Source organism: Lathamus discolor, chromosome 4 (genome assembly GCF_037157495.1).
Source record: "Lathamus discolor isolate bLatDis1 chromosome 4, bLatDis1.hap1, whole genome shotgun sequence".
Lineage (NCBI taxonomy): Eukaryota > Metazoa > Chordata > Aves > Psittaciformes > Psittacidae > Lathamus > Lathamus discolor.
The window spans coordinates 65,723,570-65,745,397 of record NC_088887.1 but is presented as its reverse complement, the minus strand read 5'-3'; the positions used below and the strand labels follow the sequence as shown (position 1 = coordinate 65,745,397).

The following is a 21,828-nucleotide window of genomic DNA, read 5'->3' as shown; positions in this document are numbered from 1 at the left end:
CAGAACACATTGTTTTCTGACATAGTTTGATTTCAAGAGCTAGTAGCACCATATTGCCTGTAAACTGGTAGATTAAAGTCAGATTCACTACAAATTAACATAAGGATAGTATTTGAGCTCTTCTAATTACATGTGGGTTTGGAGTGGAACAGTGATTTCTTTTATCAAATGAACCTGAGCTCAAATATTTCTCTTCTTTTTCTGGTTAGAAGCAAAGACATTGGGAGTGGGTAGTGCACTGTAATTCTCACAAATCACTGTTGCTCTCTCATGATCAGTGTTGTTAATAAAGTTTACAGCTGATTTCTACTCAATTGTAAGATTTTGGGTCTGGAAAAAAAAAAAAAATCTTGGTTACTTTACCACAGTAGTTTTCTTGGCTGTTTTTCTCCTTCTTTCAGTTGTGAAGCAAAGATAACTTACTAGCAATGTGTCCCTGATACCCTCCAACTGTCAACTTTGTGCAGCTGCTAGGGCTCAACAAACTCTTTGTCCAGCCTGCCTTTATGAAAATGTGCTGACTTAAGACATGATACATTAACATTGCTTTTAAAAGAAAATATTACATTTTGCGTATAAAAATGTGTGTTAAATTAAAAAGCATTGCATCTGTGAATATTACCCCAGTGGTGCAAAAGCCAGAAAAGATAACAGATAATGCTCATCAGCTCATCAACAGCCATACTGCAGTGTAGGTCTTTGGCTCTGCTTTAGCTTTTGTAGGTAATTTCAGAAGTTTAACAGGAAATCTCATTTGAAACACTTTCCCCCGTTTCTTTTCGTGTTCTGGCCCTTTCTTTAGATCATCCTGGAAGCACAGCACCCTGGTGTAAAGGGAATGGGGGGTTGTTGCATGAACGAGTTCATACTGGTGAGAAGGTTGAATTCAGTTCAAGATGGAGATTCACCTATTTCATTCTGAATTAACTCCCCCCCCCCCCCCCCCCCCCGAAAATAGCTCATTTCTCTCTCCAAATTGGTTATATTTACTTGCAGTTGACATTTATCAGAAGAAAGATGCACTGCCATCTGGTGTCAAAACTGTGTTCACATGAGCAGACTTTTGTATAGAAAACTAATGTGGTGTAACAAGCTCCCTTCTATAAAACGTCCTAAGCTCTGAAGAAGAAAGTAGGCTGTTCAGAATAAGCAATGTCCATGCTGATGAGCCCTGCACCAAAAAACCCTGAAGAAACGCAGTAGTTTAATCTACTGGGAACTTACATGCTAAGCAGAGGAACTTGTTTATAAACATGCCTGCTGCTTGTTTCTTTTGTAGGTGGAAGAGGGGGAGATGGATGCCCTGTTATAACCTTTCCAGACTATCCAGCCTTCAGTGAGATTCCTGAAAAGGAGTTCCAGAATGTCCTGACCTACCTGACAAGCATCCCAAGGTGAGCACCTGTCTAGGAAAAAATACCCATTTATCTGCTAAGTGATTTTTCACACTTAGTAACTTACATGATGGTGTAAAGATCAGGCTGGTATTTAATTAAAGAAAAGGAAAATGCAGCTATGGTGCAATGTCAGTAAGTGTTGATTAGTCACAGCTGCTCAACATAGTTGTTAGATGAATCAAATAGTGCTATTTATATTTAACCAGAAAATTACTTCCTGGAAGAATGTATAGATGAAGATTCTGTGATGGACATTGTCTTCTTGTTTCTTATCTTTGCTGTATCTTAGAGTGCAGTGTTCTGTGTTTTAATTGAAAACATGTGTAATTTTGGCAGAGCATGCTAATTCCTGGGTGCTACTCAAGATTTTACCCCGTGTGAGGGAATACTCCATAGTTACATACAAAGGTTTGCCCTAACCACTTGTGCTCTGTTTCCCTGGATCAGCTGAATGTACAGTCTTTGCAGCACATCCAGAACTTGGAGGGTGCTAATCAGGCCTAGCAATTAATCCTGGCCTTCTCAGAGGGCACGGTAGTGTTATCAATGGGCTGCTCAATAAAAATTGTGATTTTGTTGAAGATCTGTTAGAGAATGGAATAGTGGAATTCAAGGTCCTGGTGGAGGTGAGGAAGGCAAGTAGCAGAATAAAGTACAGACCCTCAACTTCAAGAAAACAGAGCTTAGGCTTATTCAGGGTAAGTGGAATTTAATGGAAAGCAAATCTGAAGAGTAAATCTGCTAAGGAAGGCTGCCAAGTTTTTAAGGGCAGCATCCTCCAAGCACAAGAATCGTACACCCTTGCAAATGAATAGACATAACAGGAGACTGACCTGTCTGAATGGGGAACTTGTGACTGAGCTGCAGTAGGAAGACAGCATACAGGAAGTGAAAGCAGGGACAGGCTACAAAAGGAGAAAAAGGAATACAAAAACATTTTCCAGACACATAGGCATGGTTTCAGGAAAGTCAAAGCACACCTGGATCTAAAGGGACAAGAAACAAGGGACATCAAGGACTACCCAAAAAACCCCTTCTGTTGCTTTAGCAGTACAGGAGCAGACAAGGAAAATGCAGACCTGTGCTGAAGGGGCTGGGTAAATTAGTAGTTGCCAACACAGATGAGGCCAAGACACTTAAATTCCTTCTTCTGTGATAGTGTCCCTCAGACTTAAGCATTTAGAGTGAGGGTTCACAGAGGATAATAATTAGCAATGGGTGAGGATCAAGTCAAGGATCTCTTGAGAAATCTTGACTCCAAATTATTCTTTGGGATGAGATGAGCTATATTGAGAGTGGTGAAGGAGACAGGCAATAGGCTTCTCACAGAGGTGGGCAGTAGGGAAAGACAGCTTAATGGCTGGAATGGGAACAGAATGGTTCTGACCTGGATGTAAGAGAAAAACTTTGTTGCTGGGAGAATAATGAAGCACGGAGGCAGGCTGCAAAGAGAAGTTGTGGAGTCTCTGCTGTTGGAGGATTTCAAGATCTGGCTGTACAAACAACCTGGCTGTCAACAACCTGGCCAAATTTAGAGTTGATCATGCTTTGAGCAAGAGGTTGGGCTAGAAACCTTCTGATTCCCTTCCAATCTAAATCATTGTATGAATCGAGATCTCCTTATGTCTTTCCCAAATTGGGCTATAAGGCTTTCCCAGATTAAAAAGCCTTAGAGATGCAGGTTGTATAATGCTCATAGAATGTTGATCTCAAACTGTATTTTGCTTTCTTTTTGCTGACAGCATTCAGTACATCTCAGCATGGATTGTGCTGAATTCACATTTGGAGCTACTTCATGCATGTATATGCTGTTGTTTACTATATGTGCATGAAGAAAAATAGTAATGGTCTTGTAGAGCATCTTCCTCTTAATTATTTTGAAGGACCTGCTCCCTGTGAGGGACCACTGCTCATATGCAGTGCCGTACTGTGAGGTGCCCTCCTGGTTGTACTTGTTAGTTCCTAGTTCATTTCAGAGAATGGAGCTGTGGAGCTAGCAGCCAATTGTTGCATTTTCTTTGTTTATCCTTGTGTTGGTTAAACTGCATGGTGCTAAGCCTCCGTTGGTGGTATCTTTCTTAGATACTGTTATTACAAATAATTATGTACTAAATTCACATCTGCTCTTCCTTTTGAAAGTCCTTGGTGGTGCTCTTCATGGTGGCCCATTTTACTTCTGCACAGAGTGTGGTTTATGTGAAAAATTCTGATCAGAAGAAACAGCATCTGGTGCAGGGAAGGGGGAGTGTTGAGTGCATCCCAGAGCATCAGTTTGGCAGGAGCATGTTTTTATGAATTGGAAGTCTTGGAGGAGATTTTCTGGAGGCTTTTCTGTTAGTTTCCCCTACCTGACAACAATGTATATTGAAGTGGCCATTCCTAAAGTCTGGCGGTTCTTGTGGGATTTTCTTGTTTCTTTAATTTGCAGTTCTTTAGGAAGAGATTGTTGTTCTCTGCAAAGGAGATAGCCCAGCTTGCTAGATGTGAAGAGTAAGGTATTAACTGTTGTAAAAATAACAATACTTCAGGTATTAGGGTGATAGCACTTCAATTTCAACCTTGTAAAAATAATACCACTGTGAAGATACTGATAAACCCGATACCCTTTTGCACCTGAGAATTGCTATAATCTGAAAGGGCTGAAGATACCCCTGACATTTGCACTAGCGGTGTTATGAGCTTACTGTATAAAATTGGTATGTTTATGAGCCCATGTGCAGGTTTACAGGAATAAAAACTTACAGAAATGCCACTAGCTAGATGTTAGCATGAATCCATTTAGAAAGTGTGTTTCACTAATGGTAAGATATTCACAATGTATACCCCAAAGAGGGGAGAGGTTTGCAGTGTTCCTTGAATTGTGATTATTTCTAGTGCTGTTAAAGGTGTTAAAAGGTAGGAATTTTGCTGTTATCTTAGTTTTCAAGGGCAAAATTTTCAAATACTGTTTTGGATACTTTATAAACTGCTTTTGAGGGAAGTGGAGGCAGTTAGTTAATTTTATTTTGTAAGTTTATTAAAGAGTAGTAAGGAGTACAGATTTACAGGAAGGACAGAAATACAGCCCACAGCTTTTATGCGTGGACTGCTCTGCAGATTAGTGTTACATAGGTTATAAAATACATAACTCTGGTTTTGGGCTGTAAGGGGAAATGGACATTTCTACCCCCTCAGAGCACAGAGATGTCTGGAGCCAAAACAGTTCCTCAGAAAGCTACTTGTGCTACTTGGTCCTGTACAAGATTCGTGGTCACAGCAAGGGTCTGGCAGCAATAACTCAAAGCACATTGTCTGACTGCCTGCAGATGCATGTTAAGGGAAATGATATTTCATGGGAATGACAGTGAGGAGCTACTGAAAGCCTCATAAGACAGGACCTTTCCGTGCTCTGCAATGGAGTTGACCCAATAAAATATTTACTGGTATAATAAATCTTAGCAGTGGCATCAGGTTTTCAAGTTTTGTTCCCAAGTGGAAGAAGTAGTGTTGGTAATAAGACTAGCTTAGGACTTTGTTGAAAGAGGTAAAACTGAAACCTCTTAACCTACCTCTATTATTCCCTCTAATTTATAGGTAAATGTGACCTTGTCCCCTTTTTACATTCTTGTTCTATACTATCTAACCACTAGGTTTTGCAAGCTCTTTCAGTGTAAACTTCTGTCTTTTTCATAGTGAATTTTAATCATGAAGAGTTAAGTGTCTCATGGGGCGCCTTGCATTTAGATATAGAACTATTGTAAGCTGCATGTTACCAACTTAGGTGACCATGGAGTAGAATAGTGCAAACAGCAGAGTTACCAGCATGTGCTCAGATGTGTAAATGCCTGATACATGAGGATGTTGAGAAAGAGACAGTGGAAAGGGAATACCTCATCTCAGTTTAAGATACTCAGTTAACCCTGGTGCAACTGTATATCATTAAGCAGAGCGCTGAACCATCTTCTTCAGGTGGGTGTTGTTAAAGTTGCAAGGTCAATTCAGGTTTGCAATGTCTAATGTATGGTTTGTTATAATCTCATAATATCCAGTACAGGCTGTTGACACAGTCGTGTACCTTGTGTACTTAAAAATTGCTGCTTTATCAGCAAAAAATGATGAATTCAGGATGAGTACTATAAGTAGTGGAAGATGACAGCTAATCCTTTTATAACAGCTGTTTTGGTAATGACTTGGTAATAATTGATGTAATACTTCTAAGTCGGGTTTTTCCCTGTAACAGATAGTTTCGTTTTTTTTATAATTACTATTGAATCACAAAATAAAGTTGTTTTTTTTTTTTTAAAAGGTGAGTATTCTCTTTGAAAGATTTTCTTTTAGGTCAATTGATTTTCGGTTTTAACATATAGTACCCTAGACGAAAGGAGGAGAATCCGTGGCAGTATGTAATGTATTTAAAGCAATACTTTTTGGGAAGAGTATTTGAGCTAAAATGCTGAATAGGTACAAGTACTTTACATATAAGTATTGATCCACAGGAATTAATAGTTCTTTTTGATGGAGTTGCTGAATAAATTGTAATAAGTGTCTGTAAATAAGTGTCTGTAAGAGGTGAGCTCTTTAAATTCAACTGGGTGTCAGTAGAGGAGAGTGAGCAAAGTCTTGCATCTATCTGAGATCCTTTGAGGCCATTTTATAATGTCCGCATAGCTGGTTTGATTCTCTCTCTACAGAGAAAAACATCTCCATTACTTCATGGCTTGAGAACTTTGGGGATTGCTGCTGAGCTGTGTCATGGAAAAGGAGGTCATGTAGAGCAAGATTGTCTAGCCTCTTAACTGAGTAAAAAACTAATGACCTCCATACGCAGTGTCCATCATTATTCTGCAAAGTGGGAGAAGTACCTGTTGGATATACCTTTTATAGCCCGCATATACCAAGGTTGGAGAAAGAATATTCCAGTCAGGTTTGCAACAGGCTCCTAAAATAGCTGCCACCTGTACCCTTAAGAAGTCATCTTAGGATACTCTGTTTTCTTTTTTCCTCTGTTTCAAAAGCATATTTACTCTTTCTATTTATCCTAGTAAATAGACTTTTAAGATTTGCAATGTACCCTGAAGGCAAGTGTTATTCATACTTAATTCTATCCATCACAACAGTCACTGTAAACATATTTTATTAAGTGTGTACATGTTTTTGGAATATGAATTTACCAAATGCAGGGTGTAGCATGAGAACTTGGGCCAAGAAGAAATTAATAGATAATTGCAGTGGTTAAAAAAACCCAAAACACCCCCCCCCCCCCCCAAACCCCCCAGGATCTTTCAACATACGGTTTTGCTTTTGGCTGTTTAGCAGTTTCTGCTGCGTTTGGAAAACAAAATGCTGTATGAGAGAGCACAAGGATATAGTTTTCATGTTCCTTGTTGCCCATATAGGTTCATCTTTGAACAAAGAAAGCAATACTGAAATTCTTGTGGCCACAAGAGGTTAGAAAATTAGTATTTTAGAAGTGTATTAAGAGTCTTAAATCCAACATTCCTTCATAGAAGAAGAGTGTAGATTAGAATATTCAGAACAGGTTTTGATGGACAGTTTGAGTCCCACACTGCAGGCCTTTTCACCTTGTATTCTGACAGAGCCTTGTATGGTCTTTCTTTACAGTGCCTTTCTGTCCCCTTGCATGATCTTCAGCATATCTCAGTTTAACTTGGCATGCTCAGCGATTTCCTGTTTTGAAAGCTGTCCCTGTCAGTTTCCTGCCTGGGAAGAGCGTCCCCTTCTTTGGGATCACAAATGCTTGAACACCATGTGGCCTTCTAAGAAATCCTGTTGTTTGTGGTACAGTCTGGTGTTGGAAACTAGGGAGCCATCCTGTCCAAGTAACGCAACAGAACAAGGTGACCTCTGAAAGTGTCAGCGTCCAACAGTTTGAAAGCTCGGTTGTTAAGGTTTGCTAATCTTTGGGTAGACCCTTCCTTGTTAAGGACACCAGGTCCTCATCATTTGGGATAACACTGGGACTGGAAAAAACAAAACAAAGCAAAAGAAAAAAAAAAAACAACAACAAAAAACCCACAACCCCCTCTGTTAAGCCCTCCTGTGGGTTCAAACCTGAGGAGACTTCACTAACATAGGCACAGCAGAACGTGACTGGGTGGATTTAGATAGGGACCAGAAGAACTAGCAAACCTCAGTATGAGGGGCACTGGAGGGCACAGGGGTCATAGATCTTGGGTCTGGCCGGTTTCCTTGGCACAGATCCACCACTGCACTCCTAAGCAAGGGCAGTGGTGTTGGGGTAATGCTTGGTTTTGAGCTGGTGAGCCCATCCAGGCTGCTCTTGTGAAGAGCCAGTGTGGGAGGGTAACCACACATGTTTCCTCATTTATCTGCAAACTAAACAGGCAGCCCACCACTAGCTGAGAGTTAACCACTTCTGTTTAATGGAGTGCCAGGGATGAACTTCAACACATAATGGATAAGAAATGTCAAAAACCAGATGCCCTGACTGTTCTCACTGGCATGCTGAGCAACAGCTTTGCAGCTTCAGAGTTTATTTCTTTCAGCTGTGCTTCATTTCAGTGCTGTCCTCCTTGTTGGATTACAATCCAAGCTGAAGATGTGGAACCTGTACCCTGCTGTTACCTTGGCAGCCCCTCAAAATTGTCAGTAAGAACATCCCAGGACCTCCAGCAATATCTGTCATGCTGTGTGTACCCTTTCTTTCTCAGAGCACAGCTGCCAAACAGTTGTAAATTCCATATGTTTCTCTAAGCAGAAAGGAAATGCAAAGGCTTAAATTTAAGAGCATTGCATCTTAAAGTGGTAGTCTGAAGCTTTTGTGTCAGATACTTAATTTAATAAGATCAGGTCGAAGCTCAACATGTTACTTAAGAGTCTGAAATTTCACTGGGCTTGGAACAATTTACACTTAATTTGATGTCCACCTAGTGAATGTCTTAAACTTGGTTAAAGCTCAGCCCTATACACGCAAAGCCCTTTCAGTCTTTAAAATCACACTTACACGCCTGAAGGTTTTAGAGAATTTGAATAATATGCACTACACACACTGTCCAGTGGTAAATTTAATCTGCTAATGACAGAACTGTAAAATTGTGAAAGTTAAGTACTAAAATGCTGGACCTCATGCAGGAGTTTTCATTAATCCAGTCTTAAGTTTAGAGAATTGAACACCCTCTTTAAGTGTAAACTCTCCTTTCTAAAACAAAACCTGCAGTGGTACCTGTAAGGTTGTGCCGATATTTTTTGCAGTGTCATTAATGGTTGTTGCAGTGTTCTGGAAATATGTACAATTCCAATATCATAGTTCTGAATAGGTGTAAAAATGCTTTTATGGAGTCAGACTTAATAGTTCTAAGGTGAGGATCTCATACACTTCCTGCTGCTTATATTTACTTAAGCTTAACCAGTGTGGAGCCCTTTTGCCTTTATTGACCTATTTAGCCTTAATTGCCCCTCAAGGATAGTATGGCCTATTTCAGCCATCTGTAATTAAGTCTAAATGAGTCCTCAGTTGTTGTTGTTATTCAAACAGTCCTTCCAAAAGCAGCTGTGTGTGATCTGAAGAAATTACACTATACTTTCCATTTAGAAAATTTAAAACTCCTTATTTTAGTTAATTTCACACACTAAAAGAGGATCTGTTAAGCAGTAACTTTGTCTTTCAATCATTATTTCTTTTACCTGCAGAAATGCATCAAAGTAATTCTGATTTTAGTCTGTGGGGTTCCTCGATGGGATAAAGCTTCCTAAATTGCCATAAAAAAAGGCTGATGGGTACCATGTAAAGAGAATGAGAGCATGTGGTACAAGCAGATGTCCAGGCACTGGCAGATGATGATGCCTGGGCATTTTAATTCTTCTTTTTTTTTTTTTAACACTGGCTACATTCCCTCGGCTCCCCCGCAACAGTATAAGCTTTTTGGAGCAGAAAGAATGTATGCATATATGATGGAATTTAGCCAGCATTAATGTACTCCAATGAGTTGAGTTTATTTTAAGGAGGAATTGGCTTGGAAGTGGGAGAGGGGCTGTTTTGAGGATCTAGAGTAGCATATGAGGTAAAGTGAGCTATAGGGACCAATCAAAGAAGGCACTGATGCCCATCTCTTTGAAATTGTGTGGGGAGGGAAAAGAGAAATGGAACTATGTACGCTATATACATTGGTGCAAACACTTTAAAATAAATAAGGTTTGTTCTAGTGCCGCTTATTCTGCTTATTTGGCTGAGGAACACAAGCAGTGCCTTAAGTAAAAACGTTTGGATTCATATCTCTCAGTTTCAAGGGACCTACTGCTGTGCAGGATAAAGACCTTCAGTTGCCCCTAGGACCAAGGCTTGAGAGCAGCTCTCCTGGTTGTCAGTGAGTTGTCACTCACCTCATCAACAGTATATCTCTGGTAGTGGCCCATCTTCCTTGTTGGTTCTTGCTTTGCAGGCAGATGCAGTGAGCTGTTGCGGTCACAGTCCTGTGGTGACAGACGGGTTTTCAGATCAGGCGTAGGGCTGCATGTTAACCACAAATGGCTTTCTGGGCTACAGTCGTCATGAAGTCTAGATGAGACTTCCGAAGTTTTGAATTATCAGTCTCTTACACAAAGCTCTTTGAAGTTTCTTTCATTATTTTGTCTCCTGTTTATCTGGCCTTTAAGATCTCTTGTCATTGACACAACATCATGTGTAATAATCTAGCCTGTGCTTACAAAGTTTCAAAAGGCATTTTCATGGTGTCACTTTTCCATGCTATATGATTTTGCTAATCAGTTATGCCTCATGAGCAAATTGTAACCACTTGCCTATCATGGTTCTTATTTATGCCACTTCGCAACCCAGCATTCATCTAAACTTTTCTTTGCCTGCATGCTGTGAGATCCTGAAATACAATTTTGTGTATCTGATGATTCCGCAATCCTTAGAAAAATGAAGTACAATATGAGTGTTTTCAGACAAATATGGAGCATGAGCTAATAACAGCTGAGACCAAAAGTAAGCATAATGGGGAAGGGAAGAGATAAGGTTTTCATCAGTGCTACCCTGGATAAGATCTAGTTAGCTGGAATGTGGAGAAGGAAATTAAAAATGTGCATAGTGGAGGGAGGGAAATGCATCAGATTTCTTATCTGAACCTTGTCTAATGATGAAACTTTAACAAGTTCAGCTCCAACACAAAAATTCAGATTTTCTTCTTTTCCTTTGCAGCTTCATCTGTTTCTCTGAAGCGAAGGCAGTAACTACCAAAACCAAAGTAAAGAGAAGGTCCAAACATAGCTTTGGATGTGCATTTAAAAATGCATCTATTCACAGAATTCCAGTGTACAATGAAAATGGTTGTAGAATAGCATGCACATTGTTTTATTCATAGTGATTTAGTTGGGGTTTTTGGGGGGAGGGAGAAGGAAGCTTTTCTTTTCAAAATCAGACTTTAAACAAAAGAATCGATGAGAAATGGTGCCTCTTTGCTTATAGGTTATGTTCCTGCTGTGGAGTGTCACAGCATCAGCAGTGCTCGACGAAATGCAGCTCTTACTGCCAGGAGCTTTATATATAATAATTTTTACTTGGCATTCAGTGATTTCGAACAGACCACTAGAGGCTGCACTTGTATAGCAGCACTTCTGACTGCCTCATTTTAAATTTTCTTTGCTGGAATTCCTTCTCTTTCCTACACTTCTTCATGAACAATGGTCAGCCTTAGTTTGACTTTGGTAGGGTTTTTCCTTCCACAGTTGAAGTTCATTGAGCTGACTATGAGAAAGCCCAATAATCAAGTATAACACATTTTTCTATATCAGTAGCCTTTTGCTGAAGCACACTACAGACACTCACTAGTTAAACACAATAAGGAGTAGATGGCAAGTTTTTTCCCTGATTTCAGAGATGCGACTACAGAGAGATAGGTGCAGTGCAGTGACTTCCATGCCACCAAGCACTGGATTTAAATTGAGCACCTCAGGAAGCTTGAGATGTGTCTGTTCCTTGGTTCTGTGCTATATGGGTGGTTTTCCAAGGAGATCAGAAACAATGGACATGTCCTCCCAGCTGTGCTTCTTGCCTTAGCTCGCTGATTTCTTCAGTGTTTTCAGCTAAGGAGTTACAGGTTACAGAAAATAAAGACAAAATTATAATAATTTGAAAAAACCTGCCCCAGGGAGCGCAAGTGACCAGGAGCGTGGCGAACAGAGCAGGCTGAGGCAGTTTGTGCAGCAGTTCACATGGGCAGGCGAGCGGGATGGTGAGCGCCCGTCGTATGACCAGGGCCTGGTCTGGGAGGCCTGCTCTGGCTGCCCCGGCGGTGCCCAGCGTAGGCACCCAGACAGAGCCGATGAGAGGGGAGGCTGCAGTGCAGAGCTCGGAGTGTAGAGGGTGCCTGCACTGGTCTGGTGAGGGAAAGGTGCACAATGGACAGGGCTTCACTTGGTGCTCCCTGGTGGAGACCCTCCTGCAGCAGGGGCTGAGCTGTGGGATGCTGTCAATAAGCTGCAAGATGTCAGCGTAGCTGAGAGGAAGCAGGGCTGCTTGCTCCAGGCTGAAATTGTGCAGGACCCTCAAGCGTCCCCTCTAGCTCATGGAGGAAAGAAGGGGAGGCCGTTAACCCATGAAGATGGGAATTAGTGACAAAAAAACCCAACAAAAAGAGGAGGAAAAGGACGATTAGAAGCAAGGGGCTTCCTCCTAAATCTGTTGTCCCCACGCAGAACCGCTTTGCTGTCCTGCAGGAGGCAAATGAGGAAACTCACTTGCACCAGAAACAGCCGGATGATGCACAGGTAAAGATCTCTACTGGCGCTGCCAAGAAAAAGTGGCAGGTCGTAGTAGTAGGGGACTCTACTTTGAAAGGGACAGAAGCACTCGTCTGTCGGCCTGACCCAGTCTTGAGGGAGGTGTGCTGCCTACCGGGAGCACGGATCAGGGATGTTACAGAGAGGCTGCTTGCTCTAGTGAGTCCCACAGACTATTAACCACTCCTAGTGATCCATGTGGGTGCTAGGCATATAGACAGTAGTAGCCTGTGGAACATAAAGACTACAGAGCCCTGGGAGAGGTGGTTAGGGGCTCCGGTGCTCAGATAGTCTTTTTGTCAATTCTTCAGGGCATAGCGGAGGACCTAAAGAAAGCTAGGAGGATTGGCCAGGTTAATAAATGGTTAAAAGGGTGGTGTCATAGTCAGGGGTTTGGGTGTCTTGAACATGGGACTGAAGTTAGTAGGCCAGGTCTACTGGGGGCTGGTGGAGCTGGTCTGATCATAAAGAGGGGGAAGAGCAGTTTTGGTAGGAGGCTTGCCAGACTGGTCAAGGAGGCTTTAAACTAGATGTGTTGGGGGAGGGGGGCATCATTCCATCCCAACACACCCAGTCAGTTGCCAGCACCTCTGATAAATGCTCAGAGCAATGTAGATATATTCCAGCCACCCCAGCCAACGGGACAGCTTCATTTGGAGCTCAGCTCAGATGCCTCTATACAAACGCCCATAGCATGGGGAACAAAGGAGGAATTAGAGATGTGCGCACGTCTACAGGGGTACGATATAATAGGCATCACAGAAACATGGTGGGATGGCTCCTATGGCTGGAGTGTTGGAATGGAAGGTTACAGGCTCTTTAGAAAAGACAGGCCCGACAGGCGGGGAAGGGGAGTTGCTCTTTATGTTAGGGATAGGCTGGAGAGTATGGAACTCTGTCTGGGGACAGGTGAGCAGTTTACAGAGTTTGTGGGTCAGGGTTAAAGGGAAAACAGCCGTGGGAGACATTACTGTGGGGATCTGTTACAGGCCACCTGATCAAGGAGAACCTGCGGATGAAGCACTCTACAGACAGATAGGAACAGCCTCACGCTCACAGGCCCTTGTTCTCATGGGGGACTTCAACCACCCTGACATCTGTTGGAACAACAGTACAGCCCGGTACAAGCAATCCAGGAGGTTCCTCGATTGTGTGGAAGACAACTTCCTTCTGCAAGTAATAGAGGAGCAGACAAGGAGAGGTGCCATGCTTGACCTTGTGCTCACCAACAGGGAAGGGCTTGTTGAGAATGTGGTACTCCAGGGCAGCCTTGGATGCAGCGATCACGAGATGGTTGGATTTGAGATCCCCAGGACAGTGAGAAGAGCGTGCAGCAAGCTCACTGCCCTGGACTTCCAAAGAGCATTGGCCTCTTCAGAAACCTGCTTAGTAAGGTTCCATGGGATATAGCCCTGGAGGGTAGGGGGCCCCAAGACTCTTGGTTGATATTCAAAGATCACCTGCTACAAGCTCAGGTGTGTTGCATCCCAACTAGAAGGAAGTGCAGCAGGAGGGCCAGGAGACCTCCTTGGATGGATAAGGATCTGCTGAGGAAAATTCAAAGGAAAAAAGAGGCTTATAAAAAGTGGAAGCAAGGACAAGCGGCCTGGGTAGAGTACAGGGATGTTGTCCAGGAAGCCAGGGACCAGGTTAGGAAAGCTAAGGCCCAGTTATAATTAAACTTGGCCAGGGATGTTAACGATATCAGGAAGGGATTCTACAGGTATGTAGCAAATAAAAACCAGACTAGGGACAAAATAGGTCCCCTGAGGAAGCTTTCGGGAGAACTGGCTACACAGGATTTGGAGAAGGCTGAGGTTCTGAATGACTTCTTCGCCTCGGTCTTCACTGGCAAAGGCTCCGACCGCACCACCCAAGTCTTGGAAGGTAGATGCAGGGACTGTGAGAATGAAGACCTTGGGCCCACTGTAGGAGAGGATCTGGTTCGAGACCATCTTAAAAATCTGAACGCGCACAAGTCCATGGGACCCAATGGAATCCATCTGCTGGTCCTGAAGGAGCTGGCGAATGAAGTTGCTAAGCCACTGGCCATCGTATTTGAAAAACCATGGCAGTCAGGTGAAGCTCCCGACGACTGGAAAAAGGGAAATATAACCCCCATTTTCAAGAAGGGGGAAATGGAAGACCCGGGGAATTACAGACCAGTCAGTCTCACCTCTGTGCCCGGTAAAATCTTGGAGCACATTCTCCTAGACAGCATGTTAAGGCACATGAATAACAACAAGGTGCTTGGTGACAGCCAGCCTGGCTTCACTAAGGGGAAATCCTGCCTGACCAATCTGGTGGCCTTCTATGATGGGGCTACAGAATTGATGGATAAGGGTAAAGCAGTTGACGTCATCTACCTGGACTTGTGCAAAGCGTTTGACACTGTCCCATAAAACATCCTTGTAAAAATTGGAGACACATCAATTTGATGGATAGACCACTCGGTGGATAAAGAACTGGCTGGATGGCTGCACGCAAAGAGTTGTGGTCAATGGCTCAATGTCCAGCTAGAGACCAGTAACAAGTGGTGTCCTTCAGGGATCGGTGTTGGGACCGGTCTTGTTCAACATCTTTGTCGCTGACATGGACAGTGGGATTGAGTGCATCCTCAGCAAGTTTGCCAATGACACCAAGCTGTGTGGTCCGGTTGGTACACTGGAGGGAAGGGATGCCATCCAGAGGGACCTTGACACGCTTGTGAGGTGGGCTGATGCCAGCCTTATGAAGTTCAACCATGCCAAGTGCAAGGTCCTACACCTGGGTCGGAGCAATCCCAGGCACAGCTACAGGTTGGGCAAAGAAGAGATTCAGAGCGGCCCTGCGGAGAAGGACTTGGGGGTGTTGGTCGATGAGAAAATGAACATGAGCCGGCTTCAGTGTGCGCTCACAGCCCAGAAAGCCAACCGTATCCTGGGCTGCATCAAAAGGAGCGTGACCAGCAGGTCGAAGGAGGTGATCCTGCCCCTCCACTCTGCTCTTGTGAGACCTCACATGGAGTATTGTGTGCAGTTTTGGTGTCCTCAACATAAAAAGGACATGGAACTGCTGGAACAAGTCCAGAGGAGGGCCACGAGGATGATCAGGGGACTGGAGCACCTCCCATATGAAGATAGGCTGAGAAAGTTGGGGCTGTTCAGCCTGGAGAAGAGAAGGCTGCGTGGGGGCCTAATAGCAGCCTTCCAGTACCTGAAGGGGGCCTATAGGGATGCTGGAGAGGGACTCTTCCTCAGTGACTGTAGTGACAGGACAAGGGGTAACGGGTTAAAACTTAAACAGGGGAAGTTTAGATTGGATATAAGGAGGAAATTCTTTCCTGTTAGGGTGGTGAGGCACTGGAATGGGTTGCCCAGGGGGGTTGTGAATGCTCCATCCTTGGTGGTGTTCAAGGCCAGTTTGGACGTAGCCTTGGGTGACATGGTTTAGTGTGAGGTGTCCCTGCCCATGGCAGAGGGGTTGGAGCTAGATGATCTTAAGGTCCTTTCCAATCCTACCTATTCTATGATTCTATGATTCTATACTAATCCCAAAATTATGAAGAAGTTAATCACTGCACTCACATTTTGTCCCATATGCAGTGCCATGTGCCAGAAATAGAGTGTGCTCATCAGTTCTTTTATTCCAGCAGCATTTACAAGAAAAAAATAACTGGTGTCTGATAGAGCAGTTACACATCTCAACTACAAGTGATTCTTGGGGGAATCTGAACTAAGATGCCAGGCCTACACTTTGAGTCATAGCCAAAATATCATACCAGTTTGCTTTAGAGCTGAAGAGGTCTGCCAGGTGGCCAAAGAGCTTCACCTGGATGTTCATAAATGTTACCCGTCTTAGGAATAATTGTGTTCTCTGATGTGTGCAATATTCTTTGACCTCAGTTAGTCATACATGTACATCTGTGGCAGAATTTGGCACCAAACTGCTCTTTTCTGTCTAACCAATCAAACGTCATGACAGCGTCATGCATCTGTTTATACAGCCATCTTTTGGAAATATGTTTTCATTCTATTTATTTTCCTGGCAAAATGTTTCTTTGCCACTAATACCTCAATATCAATGCACATCTCAATTTTTCTGTCATAAAAATAACAAAATATAATTATAAAGACCTTGCTAATTAGTGTCTGGTTTCCAATCACCTTTTCCTAAGAAGAGAATGCTGTTCTTGGTTACCCTAGCCTGTATGTTGATGACTGGATATAGGATGACTTCTGACTTCAAAGAGTGGTAGCTGCTGGAAGCATTTTTATCAGTGGGGACATGATGGGAATGCTTAGTGTTCAAAGTATTGTTTAGCCCTGTGCTCAGGCTACTGGACTGTCTTTTGTATATGCTGAACCTGTTTGAGCTCCAGCTTGTCTTTTTCTGCGCTGGATACAGTTCTACATTTGAGGGGTGGTTTATTTATATTCAAGAGCTGGTCCACACAGGCTTTGCGGCATGCCCAGGCATAAATCTGCTATATAGACAGGATGGGCAGTACCATCCCTAAGATGGTATGTCATCAGGTCTTGTATGTTTGCCCTTTTGTGGTATAGTAGTATGGCTGAAATGGGTGGGTGGGCCAGTTCCATGGTCCTTCTGACATAGGCCTATGTGTTGCATGCAAAAACAATATAAAAATCGGGATTTGTGAGCATCCTGAGACCCCACATCTCTTTAAGCAGTGTGTACGTCACTGATGCACATTGATGGTCAGTGATGAGCTACAGAGGGTGAGTAAGCTTTACAAATGAGTGGTACCAGGGATCTAAAGACAGCTTCAGCTGCTTATAATGCAGATTACTGCAGACATTGCCTTGGTGCTCTGCTCAGTGCAGTAATTCTTCACTGAATGTTACTGAAGTCCTACTATCAAAGTAGCTGTTCAGCTGTTGAGAACAAGACTTTCTAGTCAGTTTGTATGTAGACGCAGAGGTAGCCAAGGTAGGGAACAGTCTTGAGTGCAACGCCAACCAACTGTGTAATAATAAGACTTTAAGACTGATATTCACTTTTATTAAAATGGGATTATTTAACCTAAAATGTTGCATAGAATTTCAAACATGCAAAAGTTTTACACTATCAATTCTCTGTGATGAACCTGAAGAATTGCTTTGTTTGTGGTATATGAGCAGTTTCCTTACAGCAGTGTAGAAGCAATGGGAGCTTACTTGTGTAGCAGTTGTCACCACCCATACCTTGGAGAAATGCAAGGATCTTTCAGATGATGACTATATAATTGCTTCCACACACCCCAGAGGGAAGTTTCTTTCTGCAGGCCTATGTATTATAAGCTTTCCCACCCTTTCCCCCAGGTGCATGAGCTCATGAATCTTGCAAATAAGACAAAGAGGGAGATGTCCCTATAATCTAAAGCTGACGAGTCTCTAAGTAGAAAATTCAGTTCCTGCTCTAGTCTACATGGAGAACTTGGTGCTTGTTTGGCAGGTACTTCAACCTCATGCTCTTTATTTTCTCCAAATGGTGTTAACACTGGCTCCCCAAGGCAGAAGGAGAGGACTGAGCAGAAAGTCTATCCTCTGCTGCGTTTTCTCCTGTCCTCTGTGGTCTTTGGTCCCTTTCCACTGTTTTCTACCTTTCTGACCTGGCCTTTGTGAGTTTGCCAGATACATTTCCTGCAGAGCAGGAACGGTTTCTCTGCCTTTCTAAAAATGTTCTGTTCTTTGTGCTGGTAAGTAAACAGAAGAACAGAGCTTATCCCATGATGGGGGATTTCTATGTGTGATAGGAGGGAAACAAAGGAAGGAAATACTAAGTTTGAATTACAAGCTTATATAAATTATGTTTCAGAAAGTACACCGGATACAAGTTAATGCATTAAAGAAAACAGAGGTTGTAAGGGAAGTGTCAAGGAGCCTTAATAGGCAGGTTGTTCTGCTAAGGTTGTCTGCTGTTTCTCACTGTTGGCTTCCAGTTGTTTACAACTCTGTCAAATTTTCTTTCCATTTGTGAGGTCTCACCTGAGTTTTTGGTTTAAAGTTCGGCCAAAATAGCTGAGTTGTTCCCAAGAAAGGGGACATATCCACTGGGCTTTTCAAACACTGATACAGCCTTTTAAGTGCTTCCATCCTTTCGTCAAGGACTTGAACTTGGCACTTAAAAGAATGATGGCCTTTGTGTCAAGGAAATACCGTCAGAAAAATCTGCCTAAATCCCAGGTCGTAAATGCTAAGTAGCTACTCAAATTTGTTGTCAAAAAAGACCAGCTTTGTCCTGGGGTGGAGCAGGGGTTTCTCTATGGTTGCAGAACTAATTGCTCTAAAGTCAGGTCCACTACCAGGGCTGAGCGCAGGGAGACTGTGATGGAATGTGAGTGCTGCCTGTTGACGAGCAGGTAGTGCAGGCAAGCTGCCTGACTCAACAGGTAAGACCACAGCCAAAAGAAGGGTCCATCAGAGGGAAGATACTGAAAGACTGAGCAGGAAGTAGGGTGAGGGAGACTTGGGTTGAAGGATAAGGGGACTGTGATACTCAGGAAGGGGTGGGGTGAGAACCCATTTGGTCATTTCTTCTGATAGTATTGAGGGGAAAAAAAAAAAAAATTAAAAAAAAATTAGCTCCAAGACTTTTCTTTTTGAGCTGTTCTTGGGCTAAGGCAATAAGGAATGAAAATGGTTGAAGGGATGAATGAGAGACATAAACGTGGGTGGTGGTGGTAAGTCTGTTGGAGTGTGATACACAGATGCAAGTCCTGGGCTAAGCTGACGATTGCAGTGCAACTGGAGCAAGCCAGGGGGTAAAGCGTGATGAGCAGTACAGGCCAGGTATCAATCAGGGCATGTTTCTGCTGAGACAGAGTGGAAGCTGGAATGCTTTGCTCTCAAGTTAAAGGCATGGAAGGGGAAATCGGTATTTGGATAGAATGTAATAAATATGGCTGAGGGAAAGACAGACAGCTGTAAATCCAAGTTAAATCAGGAGCCAAAAGACAATTTAATACCTTCTTGTTACCAAAGCATTATTCATCCTGTGCCCTAAAAGAGAGGGGGTTTTGCAAACAGTCTTGTAATTACGTACACAGGTGTCAGCAAAGGGAGGTCAGTAGAGCCAAGGGTGTATTGGCAAACAAACCTGTTTCCAATATTTGCTTTTCATGAATACGTGACTTTGTTGTCTTCATAATGTTCTCGACTTTGTTGTACACAATGTCTTAGCTTGGTTTGTTGCTTCCTGCCTAGGGCTTGCTGGAGCTGGATCCCAGACTCCAAAGCCAGCCCTTCACAAGACACTGTTGTCCAGATAAGATTTTTCCCACCATGTTCAGAACAGAGCATTTTTCAATTTTTCTTTAAAGCAATCTATATTAATGGAGTGTTAACAGTTTGAAGTCAGGTGCTCAAGAGTTTGCACTGGGTCTCTTCTAGCCAGCAATGGTGAATCTTGGCTTTTGTGTCTGAGCCTGGAAGAGGGCCACAGTCTGAATAATGAAACCACCCAACATATTTGATCCAGTGGAAAAAGGAGGATTGCTAAAGATATCTTTTGGGCTATCTTAGAGATGTGTTTTCCTTTGTCAACTCTTCCATTTAAGAAAGTCTTGTTGGGTTGGGGGTTGTTGGTTTGTTTGTTTTTTTTTCCTAGGAGAATTATATTAAGCTCTGCTTATTGCTAGGTGTTGAGACAGACAACTGTGTGTAGCTGCCATCTAGATTTTCTTCAGAATCCCAGCGGAGCCTGTCTTTCCCTGTGCTCCTGGAGAGAAGTCTGCTTGATTGCTCTGTCAGAAGCTTGAATTTTATTCCTGTTACACAGAAATGTCAACAGTTTCTTGAAATATGATACAGATGTTGCATTTAGGAACTTGGTGGGATCTGAGATGATGCTTCCATAGAGGAAATATGCAGAAATTCCAGGACTCCCGGGGACTTCTACTGAGCAGGAGAAATAGCTCTGTAAGAGTCTGAATACTCAGCAGAATACACTTCAAACTCCACATGAATTGCTGTGGGAGCAGCTTGGTAGCACCTTTTGACTCCATTCATCCACATTTAGGATGTATGTCTGAAGGAGTTTGTTTTGGTACCTGATTTTTGTGGAACATGGTTGCTATATTAGCATTTAATTTTGTTCAGTCACTAAAGGTTAAAATGGTCAGAACTTTAAATGGGGAACAGGAAGAGGCTAAAAATCAATCTGGGTCTCTTTCCTCCTCTTTCCCTTCAAGTAAAGAGAGAGTAGGAGGGGAAAGACTTAGAAAATCATGGAAACTTACAGTAGTGGCAAGCATATTGTTAATGTAAAGCCCAGTTTGTCTGCAAAGGTTATTCAGGCTTACAAGGCAAGTACTCAGATGTTGTTTATCAGTGTTGTCCTAACCCAGAGGCAAGAGTTAAGTAATGTGCATTGAATGTGGGCAGTAAAGGGTTGGTTTTAATATTTCCTATGTTAAAATGACTGCTTACCTTCTTTTGAAAGACAGTGTTCATTTGCATTTTTTATGATTATTCATGTTTTTCCCTTAATATTTAGTCTGTAAATTTGTGAGAGATTAGTTTGTAAAAGAGAGAGTATACACTGTAAGTCATGCTTAAATTTGTGATTTTGCAGTGGAGCTTAAGGTGACACATCTGGGTACCTGTGTTCTTCATCCTCTTCAGCATCACACTGTTATGCTACCTGCATAATCTAATAAAGCAAAGCTGTTTTTTTCATGATTCAGCAATCCTGAATGAGGGATTCTGACATTCTGTTGTGTTGGTTTTTATATTGTCTTCTAAGATATGACAATAACCAATCAGTGCACAATATTTATAAAAGTCACACAGCACATATGATAGGCCTTGCAGTATATTATTATCTGGACTGAAAATACAGCACATCTAGTAAAAATGACCCAATATATGAGAAAATAACAAATCTGAGCCTGTCTGCCTTGTATTTGCCTGTCGTTTTCATTTTGATTGCGATTGGCTGGCAAGGGCTGCTGCTGGCATTGCACAATTGGCTTAGATGGAGAATTACAAAACAGGAGCAGATCCCTTGACTGGGACTCAGTAGCACATGCAGCTGAGCACAGGCAAAAAAGAAAGGTCACCCGTACGCAAGGATTTCAGCAGAATCTCTCTCACAGATGTTTGCATTCCAGAGAAGTGCATCTGATCTCATTCTTCTCATCTACGAGTTGGACTGTTTAAATGCCATAGGGATTTTTTGTTTTGGTGAATGTACAAATGCACCTGGGAACAAGTTTGCAACCTGGAGGCGTATGAGAATTTCGGGTGTGTGGAGCAATACCGTGAAATGATCAGAAGGATCTGCATTTTTAAGGGTTTTAAATATCAGTGAGGAGGAATACAATTCAAACAGAAGGTTAAAAGCAGATGCAAAAGGAAAGCAACTCCATTTCGATACTGAAATTATACTGAAAACAGCATGAAGGATGGATTATATCAGCACCAAAACAATGGAGAGTCAAAGGGGGTTATTTTTCTCTGAAATAATCACTGCACAAGAAATGTAAAAACTATCTTTCATGAAAAAGAATTCATTATTTGATTATGGTTTGAAGCTCTGTGGAACATATTTGGGACTGTTGCATCTTTCCAAAGGTGTACAGTATAGTGTATCTTTACTTGAGATGCAGTGAAGAAGGTTCTGCACAAAAAGGGCATGCCTGGGTCATGCTGCCTTTTCAAGTGAGAGAACCAGAGGAATTCTGCTTGTATTTTAACTCAACTTTCTT

At 42.5% G+C, this 21,828-nt stretch overlaps 1 protein-coding gene across 6 annotated transcripts in view; it reads left to right on the top strand.

Moving 5' to 3' along the window:
* MCF2L (MCF.2 cell line derived transforming sequence like) overlaps nt 1-21,828 on the top strand; it is a 159,290-nt gene that overhangs the window by 100,403 nt on the left and 37,059 nt on the right. For all 6 annotated transcript variants that reach the window (XM_065677900.1, XM_065677897.1, XM_065677895.1 and 3 more), the window contains one exon: nt 1,280-1,394. In XM_065677900.1, the coding sequence (XP_065533972.1) occupies nt 1,280-1,394 (115 nt within the window). The remainder of the gene's footprint in view (nt 1-1,279; nt 1,395-21,828) is intronic.